We start from the raw sequence: 14888 nt of genomic DNA, 5'->3' as shown, positions 1-14888 counted from the left end.
GCCATTGAAATGCTAACATATCCTCCTTTTCAATTATATTTCAGGTATGATCTAATAATTGCTTTATTTACTTTTATATGCAAATAGTTCTGACTATAGTTCTAGACAGGATGATAAAAGCTTTCTTGTACTACTGAGGGACAAAGATCTTTGATAAAATTAACCCGAAGCTCAAATTGGAATTTTTAAAATAATTTTTTATCACTTCTACTGATATTAGGACCAGTTTCTTCATAATTGCATAATTTTAAAAATACAAAATCATTTTAGAAAACTTAATCCGTTTCAGAAAATTTAAAGTTCTTTCATGGTTAGATAAACCATAACTAATAGAATCAAGAAAAAGTGACTGAAAAACTCTAATTCTCCCTTCTTCCCTTATTAGTTTTTATTAGTAGTAGTAGTAGTATGAGGGGAAGTACATTTAGCTTGCTTTCTAAATTTTTAAGCCAAGTAATTTATCATTATCACTTTTCTTTACAGATGTACATGTTTAATGTAATGTCTTTAAATACCAGATGTTTTATTTGGAACTTTCAGTGTAACTATACCAATCACAATTTATAGAATTTGGGTCAAAAGGCACCTTAAAGACCTTACCCAGATGACTTATCTTGTATGTGAGGATGACAAGATGGGGTTAAACGACCTGGGTCACTGTCTCAAGGCACCCTTTACAGCCATCTCATCCACAATAGACTACCTCATGAACTATGGAGTTTTAATAGTTTTAGACCTATTATTTAGTTTGACCTATTCAAAGAAAATCAGCACATAAATATTGCCTATTCTTTTGAACTTGATGAGGCATTGTGGAAAAAGTGATGGATTTGGAGCCCAAGGACCTGGGTAAAAATTCTGGTTTTGTCACCTGTGTGATTAGGGGAAAAGCTCTTACCTCTTTGCCTCCTCTATCAAGTGAAAGAATTGAACTATATGACCTACAATATGCCTTCCAGGCATATGCTGTATGATCCTATGAAAGGATAGTCATGGCTTTCAATTCTTTTATTTAGGGTAAATTAAAAAGGGGAAAAAATAGAAAAGATATAAAATAAGCATATCTTATTTCTTGGACTAACATTATTATAATAAAAATCAGATTTTTGTGTAGGATAGAAATTTTTAAAAATATGAGCTTAGACCTATGTATGACATTTTGTTTTCTTTGTTTTTATATTTCATTTGTTAAAGGACTTGGTGATACATAAGAACTTTCTCCCCATTCAACCATACATACAACCTTTATTAAATTTATTTGTCAAAATTAATTCAGTAAAATTGTGTCTCCAAGTATATGAGGAAGAGGTTTATTAGTCTTTGAAAATTCTATCTGTGCTCCACTGAAAAGATCCTTGCACTGTCTTTGTGGCAAAATATTGATGAATCACATACTCCTAAGTAAAGCAGCCTGGCATTTTAACATAATCAGCCAAAGAACTTGAAGTCACAAGCATCCATTTAAGTTATTTGGCAAAGTGAACTTGATTTTCAAATTATATTATCAGAGTCCTCTCTTTTCACCCACTCGCAAATCAGCCTGACCTCTATTTTTAAAAGAGTTGAGATTTTAAACAAAATCTCCTTTATATTGTCTCTGACTTATCCAGGTCAGTTGAATGCATTTCTACTCTTTCTCTGTGAAATTACCACAATGTAATCAGTTTTCTGACAAGGAATATGCTCAAAGTCAGAAAACCTCTAACTTTCTTTTTATATTCTCTACTTTTAAATAGCATGTGCACAAGAAAGCTAGCAACTGTTTTTGAAAGACTCAAGACTACCAGTATATATCTTCAGCTAGAATAAGAAACAGCTGAGGTTTGATATAAAAATCTGGGATCTTGAAGCAATGGAAGGCACACAGTATGAACTTTGACAATACCATAAAGGTAATGAGAGAAGAGAGTCCCAGAGCAATAAGTACAGATAACTTTTTATTGAAAGTAGAACTAGATTGTATTTTTCTACCTTCTTATGAAATTACCTGGGCCCAGGCTGATACCCTTAATCTTTATTACTGAACTGGACCTATTATTGATAGGATTTATCTATCAATACATTATTATGGAACTCTATGCTACCTTTTAGGTTTAGTCCTGCTAGAAGAGATAGAAAGGACTACTATTTCTATTTGATAAAATCATAGATATAACTATTTCATATGTGGAGGATTTTATGAACGAAGGGGGTCAGTACTTATGTGAAAATCTATGTATCCCATTAACAGTGTCTCAAGAGACATCGAAGGGGCAGCTAGGTGGCACAGTGGATAGAGCACCAGCCTTGAATTCAGAAGGACTCGAATTCAAATCTGGTCTCAGACACTTAACACTTCCTAGCTGTGTGACCCTGGACAAGTCACTTAACCCCAGCCTCAAAAAAAAAAAAGAGAGACATCGACAAAGCAACAACTTTATAGTAGATTGAGAAATATCTATTTCAGTGAATTTTCAAGTGATTATCAACATGAATATCATTTATTCTTTTACTTCCTGGAATATATACTTTTCTATAGTAGTGTCACCCTTCTTTTCAAAAGCACCCTTGGCTATCAGTAGAACAGAATAGGAAATTATTTCTGAGCTATTTATAAGTTGCATGCATTGATTTTATTTGTTAACAGAGGTTCAAGGTGAAAAGGAAACTTTCTTGTATGAAACATGTTCCCAATCACTTTGTAGGTGTCTGTTTTTTTCTCTTCTCTTCCTTTTATTAAGTCTCTTTTCTAGGTATACTCCTTCAACTAGGTATAGTCCTTCAACTCAGATCTCATTTACATTTTCCTGTCTGTAGGGTGCAGGACCAGAGGACTTCAGCAATCTTCCACCAGAACAAAGAAGAAAAAAACTGCAGCAGAAAGTTGATGAATTGAATAAAGAAATCCAAAAGGAGATGGATCAAAGGTAGAATAGATCAAACACTCCTCAATAAGGAATTAATTTAACTAACAAGGATAAATGAAAATGTTTAAAATAATCTTGATAGCAGTAGTTTTGGTGAGGAGTAACAGGCAAGTCAGTGCTTTTGTTTTTGTTTTTGTTGCCCTGTTACCTAAACATAGTACCTTGCACATTTTATAGTAGCTGCTTAATAAGTGTGTGTTTAATTAATTTAAAATACCACATGCATGCATGCACTATAATACAAGTAGAAGTCATGGATATGTGCATCAAACTGCTTTGTTACAGATTTGTCCAGTATTTTATCTGAGCTTTGATTAAAAAAAAAATCTACATAGTTAACAAAAAGCCTTGTTTAATGACTTTTTAGACAAAACTTTGTCTAAATCTATTTGAAGAGGAATTTGAATAATTTTTTCGGTCATCATTCTGGTTCTAGAAGCATAGCTATGCTTTGAATATGAATAGGAATCAGCCTGTTTATGTACATTAAAAAGGAATAAATTATACTCTTTTTTCATTTATGGAAACTGACATAACACAAATTATAAACTATCCTATCATGCAGACATCCCAATCATTTAGGTGTATAAGAAAATGATAACATCATTGTAGTAACAACTTTGGGCAATCACCAGTTTCTTCTGGAAAGGACACATAGAGACTCTATTTGGACCCAAATTCTCTGAACAAAAACAAAAGAATAAGTCTTTTTTCTTCAAGAGGAACAGATTCCATTAGCTGCAGTTTTATTTCAAGCTGCTTTTCTCATACATCCTGGAACGAGCAGCATTGTTCTTTCTCTTAAATGTTTTTATGAGATAATCATAAAATGATTTAAATTATTTGATTGAAAAGCTGCACTATTAATTGTTCCTCTCTCACTGCCTCTGTTCTCATCTGTGTGGCAGTTCATTCATTTCTATTATGAATTTGCCAGAGTAATTTGAGCAATTTAGAACATATCTTATTTATAACAAACAGAATGATTAGTTCCTTTAGAATGATATGAAGCAGTATTTCCTATTGGAGGTTCACTGAGGTTAATTAGTAAATAAGTTAGGTTTTAGGCATAGACTTTTGAGTGTATGTTTAAAATAAGAGATTTATTTTACCCTCTTTCTCTTAGAGTAATTTTAATAAAACAGATTATTTTCAGGTGTTGGTTTTGTAATGTTAAAATGAGAAACAAGTGTATTTAAAATTATATTTAATTCAAAAGTTAGCCTATTTTGCATTGGACAGTTTAGTCTATCAGATTTGCAATCAACAGAGTTACTACTTTTCAATTTTTTAAGATGACCAGTATTAGAAAGAAAAAGGGTTTGAGTGACTTGTTGTGTTTTGTTTTAATTTGTATTTGTGTTTGATCATAGTTGAATTATGTAATCGGTGAGTTAGGGCATTAACTGTTAGATACAATAAAAAAATTATGATAATACTTCAATGAGTACTCACATAGGGAAAATGTCTGTTTTCTGTCTACTTGTGTTTTCAATCCTCCCTCATACTAAGCAAAGAATTATATCTGGGCCATAGAACTTGGAACTTTTTTTTAATTAGTTATTGCTAGTGATAAAAGTAATGAAGTAATAAAGTTGATCCCAAGGCATAAAGTTCATATTTGTAGCTCAACAAAAATTGACTTTATCTCCTTTTAGTACACTCATTTGATGTAGCTTCTAAAAAGTTTTAACCCTTCCTAAAGTGTTTTCTAATTAACAAATATAGATAGATATATATATATTATATCTATATATCTATATATATATATATATATATATATATATATATATATTTTTTTTTTTTTTTTTTTCCCCCCTCAAGTGGCTACTTAGTAGAAATCTTTAGGTCCCAAAATAACTGCTCAAAAACACAACTGTGATAGCTCTTTTAGGGAATTCTTAGTTTCCAAGCTACTATAAGCACTATTCTAAATCATGATTTAGATCATGAAAAATTACATGATCTTCTAAGAAGTTTAACGTTTTCTTTTTACCAGCTTGTTATTGATACCAACCCTCAGGGTTTTATTTTAGAATAGTGTAAAACATTTTCCAGAGCAATGAATTCTGTTTGTTCCTGAGATAAATGGCTCATAATACATAAGCCCCAAGCAGAAGTTTTGTTATGTGTTTAGAATGTACATTTTTATTTTTACTTTTTTTCAATTTAGAATTTTAATGCCAAGGAATAAAAAATGAACATTTTGTTTTTGATTTTCAGGTAATAATTAATAGGATTCCTTTAAATTTTTCATGTTTAAGTAGAAGCTGCCTTCTGTTATTTTGTGCTACATTTTTGGAAAAATAATAATAGTAAGGCACTAGATGTTGGGAGGAAGGAATGAATAAGCAAATATACTGCTACATTACCTTTGCTTGATATATGTTCATTTCTTGTAGAGATGCCATAACAAAAATGAAAGATGTTTACATAAAGAATCCACAAATGGGAGACCCAGGCAGTTTGGACCACAAATTGATAGAAGTTGGACAAAATATTGAAAAGCTTCGACTAGAAGTCCAGAAATTTGAGGTATGGAGGGGAGTGAGAGGGAAAGTGTTATTGAAATAGCATTTTGAAACAACATTGTTATAGGAAACAGCTTAGCATAATTAAGCTTCTCTTACCATGTAAATAGATTAATTGACCAAAACAAGATAGATTTGTTTGGACTTCTAGTCTAACTAGAAGATTTCAAATTTTCTTTCAGCTCTAATGTTATGAATAGGTTTTTAGCTAGATAAAAAAAGAACATTGAAATCCATTGGACATAGGTTAAATTTAAACATATGCCATTTTAATTGAATCACTTTTAACGTACTTTTAGTACTATCATTTGGAAGTGTTACTAATTATAAATTTTATTTTTGTTTTAAAAGTTTCATTCACCAAATAAAATGAGCATTTCTGTATGCATAGCAGAACCAAAAAAAGAGGATCAATCATGCAATTGCAAAATTATTATATTTAGCTTGCTTTTCTTTTTAAAATATATAATATATTTATCATGTAACTTTCAAAATAGTACTATCATTCTTTCCTATCATTCTTTCTGGCTTGCCTTTTGTTTATTTACTATACATTTTTAAAAATGTTTCAACAACCTTCATTTCTAATTTGGTGAGGTTACCCTTTCCTTTACTCTTTTGTACATTCAACTCTTTACCATTGAAAAAAGAAAAACAAAATCCTTACAATAAATATATTTACTAGAGTAAAAAATTCTGTAATAAAATTTTAAGAGCTCTTCAATTTTCTCTTTCATACTTGAAGACAACATTTCCTGATATATCCTATATATTTTCATAATAATGACTACATTCCAATAACTGATACTAAGTAATTTACAATTCTCTGCTCAATAAATTAAGAATAGATTTTTTAAAATAATTAAGGCATTCTATATATGAGAAGCATCAATAGAAAATATGATCTATGAAGTTCTGTAAAAAAGGAGAATATAATACAAGGAATATGATAGAAATGTCTTAAGAGATGAGCAAAGGCAATATAATTTTACATATTATACAGGTGTGTGTGTGTGTGTGTGTGTGTGTAGAGAGAGAGAGATGGATAGAGGTGTCTTATATGTATGTGTATACATTGTGTGTGTGTGTGTGTGTGTGTGTGTGTGTGTGTAAAAACATGTTAAGGAAAGCCTTTTTATCAACTAAAAATGAAACATGGGGGAAATGTTAACTGACTGCTTATATAAGATTATTTATAGAGTCAAATAACAGATATTTTTATTTATTTATTTATTTATTTATTTTTGGTGGAGGTAATTGGGGTTAAATGACTTGCACAGCTAGGAAGTGTTAAGTGTCTAAAATCAAATTTGAACTCAGGTCCTCCTGAATTCAAGGCTGGTGCTCTATCCACTGCGCCACCTAGCTGCCCATAACAGATATTTTTAAAGATGAGATTGAAAAAATAAAATAAAAAACAGAAAATCAGAATTAATTTTAGAGAACTCTATAAGGTGAAGGATTTCTGAATAGTCTTTCTGGAACTGGAAGTATTTGTGCCAGTTCATTTTTTTCTTTGTCAAATATACTCTCTTTTGCTTTCTTCTTCCATTTAAATTTAAATTCCAAAGTAACTTTTTTTTTTACTTTGGTTTCCTGAGTTCAGCCAAAAAAAAAAAAAAAAGTTGCTTTTACTATTAATTCTTTAAAAATGAAGTATAATGCACCTGTCAGATTGGCTAAGATGACAGGAACAAATAATGATGAATGTTGGAGGGGATGTGGGAAAACTGGGACACTGATACATTGTTGGTGGAGTTGTGAAAGAATCCAGCCATTCTGGAGAGCAATTTGGAACTATGCCCAAAAAGTTGTCAAACTGTGCATACCCTTTGACCCAGCATTGCTGTTATTGGGCTTATATCCCAAAGAAATACTAAAGAGTGGAAAGGGACCTGTATGTGCCAAAATGTGGCAGCTCTTTTTGTTGTAGCTAGAAACTGGAAGTTGAATGGATGTCCATCAATTGGAGAATGGTTGGGTAAATTGTGGTATATGAAGGTTATGGAATATTATTGTTCTGTAAGAAATGACCAGCAGGAGGAATACAGAGAGGCTTGGAGAGACTTACATCACCTGATGCTGAGTGAAATGAGCAGAACCAGAAGATCACTGTACACTTCAACAAGAATACTGTATGAGGATGTATTCTGATGGAAGTGGAAATCTTCAACATAAAGAAGATCCAACTCACTTCCAGTTGATCATTGATGGATAGAAATAACTATACCCAGAGAAGGAACACTGGGAAGGGAATGTAAATTGTTAGCACTACTGTCTATCTACCCAGGTTACTTATACCTTCGGAAGCTAATAATTAATGTGCAACAAGAAAATGGTATTTACACACATATATTGTATCTAGGTTATATTGTAACACATGTAAAATGTATGGGATTACCTGTCATCGGGGGGAGGGAGGGAGGGGATAATTTGGAAAAATGAATAAAAAAAAAAATGAAGTGTAATGGAGTTATGGGGGGGGAGATTGGGTTCTAAAGATGGGAGGGATAAAAATTAAAGTGTTCCATTGCATCTTCTTTTGTGTTCTCTTGCATATCAACTGGTCTCTTCCTTTCTCTTTTTCTCCAAATTTAATATGTTTTGGGAGCATTTGTACAGTAGCCTTTGAATACATTTGTACAATTAAATTTAAAAACAAATTAATTGATTCCTTTATTAATAATTTTCTGTCAGATTCAGTAATCAAGCATATGCTATTAGATCATATCACCCTTGGCATTTGGTAGCTTGATAATATATAGTTTCTCAAAAAATCACCCTGTAATACACAGTAAACTCAGATTCCGTGTTTTGCTTTTCTGAATATTTCAAATATATTTATATAATTTAATATAAATAATATAAAAATACAAAATGCTCTTTTGTATTTCTAGGCCTGGCTCACTGAAGTTGAAGGCAGACTCCCTGTCCGCGGGGAACAGGCTAGACGACAGAGTGGAATGTATGAAGCACAAAATACACCCTCAGTCAATAATTGTGCACAAGACCGGGAGAGGTACAGTACCTGTAGAGATCTATTTCTACTCTCTTTTGAACTTTTGAAAAAGATCAAATGGGTACCCTGGAATAGAAATTCAGTCTACAAGAATTAAATGCTTACTACAGGATCAAACAGTCCCTTATTACAAGTAGCCTGTCTTCTATTGGGGAAATAACAACATTTATCAAAAGATATATATTAAAAGATATATTAAGATAAATATAAAAAAGATACTAAATAACCTTAGAAAGGGAGATAATAAAGGTTGGGGGAGAGGGAAAAGTAGGTAGTATGTAGAAAGTAACATTTGAATTGAGTCTTGAAGAAATTCTAAGGAGCCAAGGTGAAGAGTTAGGGTATTCTCATCATGGGGTTCATCAGTGAACAGGCCCAAGGATGGGAAATTGGAGTGTTTTATAAAAGAGTAACCAGTCGATCAGAATAGCTACAATATAGATTATGTGGAGGAAAGTGATGTGAAAGCTTTGAAAATAAATTAAGTTGGGAAGAGATTAAAGTAGCAAACAGTTTATACTGGATATTGAGTTAAGGACAAAGAATGACATGGTCAGACCTGACTTTTAGGAAAAGTCACTTTGGTAGTTGTTGCCAGCATTTTAGTATGGAAGACAGATTGGAGTGGAAAAAAAAGATTTGACATGGAAAATCAAATACAAGTCCATAGGAATAGTGCTGTCAACTTGAGGTCAACCTGAAGAAACTGAGGCAAACAACTTGAGTGATTTGCTTAGATTCACACATTTAGTAAGTATCTGGGGCTGGGTTAGGAGTTTAGAATTGAGATTTAGAGCATTAGGATTAGGTCTACCAACCTAGAGTCAGATCTTCTTGACTACAAGCCCTGTGCTCTCTCTATTACATTCACCACCCAGCAGCCTTTGGCTATTGGCATCTTAGCCAGGCAATACATTTGGATGGCAAGAACCTTGAAGGAATGGTATTAGTAGAGGGAGAATTTGCCAGTGGTAATAGGGAGCAAGGAAGCAAGGTGTCTTTTGACCTGCTCCCCCTCCACACCACTGGAACCAATGAGTTGGAGAGTGTGCAAGATAGGACAACCATTATGGAAAGGATGGCAGGGATGCAGTGTCACTTAAGTCTTGGTGATTCTTAGAAGAAGGAAGAAGCAAGAAAAGATTTAAAATTGAAACAAATTTGAAATAAATTTGAAATAATTTTATTGCATGCTGAAAATTTAGACTTTAAAATGAAATGATAATAAAACCACCTGCAAGGAATGCTCATAATTATAAATAAAATGATCACAAGGACTTTTTTTGATGAGTACATTAGCTGAGTATCTCCACTGAAGTTAGTTGCTATAGTTGCTGTGTATTTTTCTTTCTTGAGCAGCCCAGATGGCAGTTATACAGAGGAACAGAGTCAGGAGAATGAGCTGAAGATGATGGCCACAGACTTTGATGACGAGTTTGATGATGAAGAGCCACTTCCTACCATAGGAACTTGTAAAGCACTGTATACATTTGAAGGTATCTCTTCCTGTTACCATTCTTTACTCAATTATCCTATTTTATATGATTCACAGAATCAAAATTTTTTTAAAATTTACTTCAAAAAATTAAATACTTCCCCAAAATGAACATTTCCTCAATACAAAAAAGCATTGTTTATGAAACTTTGAACTTTCCATTTCATACCATTTGCTTCAAATATATATATGTACATGTATATATAGAGATACATACACACATACACACACTTATTTCTACACTTTATAGTTGTTACATTTTGCTTGTCTGCTTCCTTTTGAACTCTCTCATGTTTTTTTTCTGTTTATTTTAAAAAATGTTTTAATGGCTCACTTTTTTGGCCATAATTATATTTTACCTCTTTCTCCAACTTTTCTCTCTTTGTTTTTTTTTCCCCCCCTGAGGCTGGGGTTAAGTGACTTGCCCAGGGTCACATAGCTAGGAAATGTTAAGTGTCTGAGACCAGATTTGAACTTGGGTCTTTCTGAATTCAGGGCTGGTGCTCTATCCACTGCGCCACCTACCTATCCCTTTCTCCAACCTTTCAATTAAAAACTGAGCCAAAGAAGAAGGAAAAAATCTTGTAACAAATCCCAATAGTTCTACACCTGACCATGTCCAGAACTACATGTCTGTTTCCCTACCTTGTATCTCTCTCCTCTCAGGAGGTGGCTAATGTGCTTCTTCATAGATCCTCAGGAGACATACATAATCGTCAGTGGACAGGGTTGTCATTGTACTGATTTATCACTGAAAATTTTAAGCTGGAAGGTCATCTAGAGCAACTCTATAATTGTACACGAGGACACATAGAATCTGCAAGGTCCAATGACATGTCCAGAGGGGCAAAGGCAGTAAGGAAGAAGAGAACTGAGATTTAAAATGAGCTTTGCTAACTGAATCCATTCCTCCTTCCCTTCTACCACAGGAGACTATTAGTAGGAAGTAGATTAGGACAGGAGAAGATGAAAACCTGAACCAAGATAGAGAAGAAAGATTTTATAGTAACTAATTTCCATGAGTAGTGAGAGAGGGGAAAAGTCAAAGATAAAACTTAGGTAAGTAGGAGAATGGTATAACCATTAGTAGAAATGGAGAAATCAGGAGTGCTAATTTGGAAAGAAAAATAATGAACTCACTTTAAGATGCTAGCAGGCCAACCATTTGGAGATGTCTATGAAGCAATTGATAAGACTGGAGTAGAGTTCATGTTTGAAGTCAGAGCTGAAGATAGAACTTTGGAAATCAGCCATTTAAAGGTGAGACTCAAAACCCTGGGAAAAGATGTGGTTGATAAGATAGGGAAGAGAAGCCCATGGGGCAAAGGAAAAATCAGAACCTGTGAAAGAGAATGAAAAGAGTCTGTGGTAAGAGAATTAGGACTAGACCATACCATGTTACAGAAACCATGAGGGAAAAACCACACAGAATTGTGTCAACAAGTTATGGAAAACAAAAGGCAAGAAGGTGCTCAGATGTTAGCGTCTAAATCTTTACCATTGAAAATGACCCAAGTAGCTGAGATTACTTTGACTAAGAAGCTAAACTACTGTGCCATTAACTTTTCAGGTCAGAATGAAGGAACAATTTCAATAGCTGAAGGAGAAATATTATATGTCATAGAGGAGGACAAAGGTGATGGCTGGACACGAATTCGCAGAAATGAAGATGAAGAAGGTTATGTCCCAACTTCGTACGTCGAAGTCTATTTGGACAAAAATGCCAAAGGTGCTATGACTTACATTTAATACCATTAAAATTTTTTTTTAGTTGGCAGTTTCTCTGTGACTGTTTCAGTTAAAATTTCTTTAAGAACTGGATAAACTTCTGTGCATTTTTCACAGTTACACAGTAAATTTAATGCATTGTATAACTGACTTTTCATTGATTATTTTAATAGTAAGTTTCTCTTACCAAGATAAAATGCCCATATGGAGAGCTCAGTTAACTGCCAATATATGCATATATTCTCATTTGAGATATAAATATCATTTATTTTTATAGTGTCTCTAGATAACAAAAAAGTTGCAATCTAGCCTCTATCAAAGTATTTCATTGTAATCATATATGACTCAAGCCCAGTTCTTAGTTACACCTAATAAGATGCACTGATAGTTGATAATTTGGGAGCAAGTTAGAGATCCTTTGTTTTCTTTCTCACCAATTTATAAAAAGACTTAGATTTTAAAAAATTGTACTTGAAAATTATATATTTATCTTCTGCCTGCACAGTCAAGAAAGTTCTCATTTCTTTTAATTTGTTAAGAAACATAAATATTTTGCCTGTATGAGTTTATTTTGCAAAATAAAGTTCTTTTACAAAGCTGATTTGGAAAAAAGAAGATATTAATGCATGTTATGTTACTTAAACTTAGCAAAAATGATGTGAATTAGAATCGACAAACCATAGGATATTAGAGATTGAAGGAACCTTAGAAATTATCTACTTTTATCTACCCATTTTACTTACATCCTTGGTTTTATGTGTTATCAGAATCTTTCCAGCCATTAGTGATTTGAGTTCGCATATTTCATATGCTTTAAAACCATATCTAAGATTCAAAAATTGCCTTCATGTAGTCTAATTTTACCCTTATGTATTTTTTATTAAATCAAATCTATTTAACTAAGCCATAATCCCAAAGTTGGAGCATTATTTTGAAGCCAGCAAATAATGTTTTAGTGAAGTTTCTAGAGATTTATTTCCTTTTTTATCCCTTATTTTATTTATCCTTATTTTATCTTGATAGGCAGCCCATTTTGATTCCAAGCATTTTCAATTATATTATTCAAGTTTTTTTTCAAATTATAAAAAGAAAATACAATGGTCCTTAATTCACAGGTTCTTTTTTAAATGTGTCAAAAATACTTCTCCATTTTATTTAATAATCTATGAATGCTAACTTTAAGCTTCAGTACAATTTTGCATTGAGAAATTCCAGGATAAAAAGAAATATTTGTCCATTACTCAAATATTGGTTTTTTTCCCCCATTTGAAGGCAACATAATAAATGCTGAAAAAAATATAAAGTAGATGAAACCATTTTATTATTCATAATACATAGTTTTAAAAACTTAAGTGCCATGTTTTCCAAAAATAATTGTACACATTGATTCAGAAAACATATCAATAGATTTGCAAAGAGGGCGCCTTTAATTTCCATAGCCTCATTGTGATTATTTTTATAATGGATTTCTTCGTATCCAGAACAATAGAATATATATAACAGTGACAGCTTAGTGAGAATATTTTGTTAGTTTTGATTATTTCAGTGTATGAAATATTTAAGTGATCCACTAAATCTCATTAACATGAGCTTTTTGTACCATTGTTATATTAACTGACAATAGCTATTACTCATATTCTACAAGGTGATTCAAAAAGATTTCATATGGAATCTTCTTTGTTTTATGTGCAGAGCCTAAAGAAAATTTCAATGTTTTAAACTTTCCTAAATAAAACTATTTCTTAGAGGGATACATTCTGTCTAGAATTGCTATGTTATCTTGAATAGGCTTAGCTTTCCTTTATCAGAAATATTCTTGTGTTGAAATTACAAAAAAAGCAAAAACAAATTTTGCTTATAAGTTCTGCTTCTATAATTCTAGCCAGACTCTCAAAGTTAGTCATGCTTTCTGTGGGATCCTTACCTTCTCCACTACCTGGTTTATAAATCTCATACCTCAGCCAATAGTTCTGTAATACTGATCCACTGAGGAACAACTGCTGCTTCCCCATGTCCATTATCCAAGAGTAGTGGTTATATTTTTATTGATGCCAGTGCACTTTTTTTTTTTTACAATGTATCTAATTATTTAATGCTTGCCAAAATATTTAGAATATTATAGCTAACTTTTGGGCAATTGGATTGTGACATTATAAAAGATTTTTTAAATTGTCTTTCTGTTAAATGTTAATAATTCCACATAGAAGACATTTGTATATATTGCAATTTAAAAACTAAAGAGTTACTTGATTTTGACTTGTTTTTAACCTTTTGTCCTTTTTTATATGAATGTTTGTTTTATTGGTTATTATTCTGCTGCCTAATAATCCTTTTGTTTTTATAAGTGCTGGTTAAGCCACAAGGACTGTTACACTCGTAGCTAGGGTCCCTGCTGGCTGTTCCAGACTTGACTTTATTAGAGACACTTTGATTCTGAGTAAGTTATGTTTGAATGTAGCCAATGTGATTGTTTCTCTCTACTCCTATTCTAAAAGAAAAACTCTTTGTCTGGTATTACCTTCTAGCTCTGTCCTTATATTTGCTTCTAATAAACATTATATTTTCTCATGATTATGTATTTTAAATGATTTTTCACCTTTCTGAGCCAATTATTTCCTGTAGTACAATCTTTTTACCTTTAACAGTGGGGCATTTTCTGTCCAAATGCATATAAAAATCTGGCCTCCCTCACATCCATGATAACTTTCTCATTCTTCTTTACCATATATGTATTTATGGGCTTAGAAAGTCTGTGTTTCTTTTTCTTACTGCTTTTCTGCACTCCTCAAGATGAAGAACTTTCACTGTTTTCTGCCTGATATACACTGAGCTCTGTTTATCTTGTCACTAAAACAAAGATTTTGTTATTCCCCCAATAAAAAAAGAGCAGAATTGCAACTAAGGAAAGAAAATTGAACCACTGTTTTTTGTTTTGTTTTGTTTTGGTTTGGTTTGGTTTGGTTTGGTTTTTTTCTATCAACAAAATATTGCTTTCTTTTCTTTCATAAGTGACTAAAATTATGAGAAATAGTCATTCAGGTAAAAATTTTTTAATCTTTCAGGAGATAATCTTTCTTAATCTAGGTTGGAAAATAGTTTGCTATAACAAAACAGTGAAAGTTACTTATCCCAAGGATATTACCTTGGTACTGACTGTTCTAGATATTTCTGATCACTATACTTACCTTTTACCATTTGCCTGGTGGGAC

At 32.3% G+C, this 14888-nt stretch overlaps 1 protein-coding gene across 14 annotated transcripts in view; it reads left to right on the top strand.

The window, feature by feature from the left end:
* Positions 1–14888, top strand: part of FNBP1 (formin binding protein 1) — a 185031-nt gene that overhangs the window by 164930 nt on the left and 5213 nt on the right. For 8 of the 14 annotated variants that reach the window (XM_074293863.1, XM_074293857.1, XM_074293855.1 and 5 more), the window contains 5 exons: positions 2797–2906; positions 5309–5441; positions 8335–8456; positions 9813–9952; positions 11522–13935. In XM_074293863.1, coding sequence (XP_074149964.1) covers positions 2797–2906; positions 5309–5441; positions 8335–8456; positions 9813–9952; positions 11522–11700 — 684 coding nt within the window. In that variant the 3' untranslated portion in view covers positions 11701–13935. Of the gene's footprint in view, positions 1–2796; positions 2907–5308; positions 5442–8334; positions 8457–9812; positions 9953–11521; positions 13936–14888 lie in introns of those variants that run through there. The other 6 variants (XM_074293858.1, XM_074293856.1, XM_074293861.1 and 3 more) reach the window with 2 other exon arrangements.

Source organism: Sminthopsis crassicaudata, chromosome 2, assembly GCF_048593235.1.
Source record: "Sminthopsis crassicaudata isolate SCR6 chromosome 2, ASM4859323v1, whole genome shotgun sequence".
Taxonomy (NCBI): Eukaryota; Metazoa; Chordata; class Mammalia; order Dasyuromorphia; family Dasyuridae; genus Sminthopsis; species Sminthopsis crassicaudata.
The sequence above is the reverse complement of the archived record's forward strand: the minus strand, read 5'-3'. Positions and strand labels throughout refer to the sequence as shown.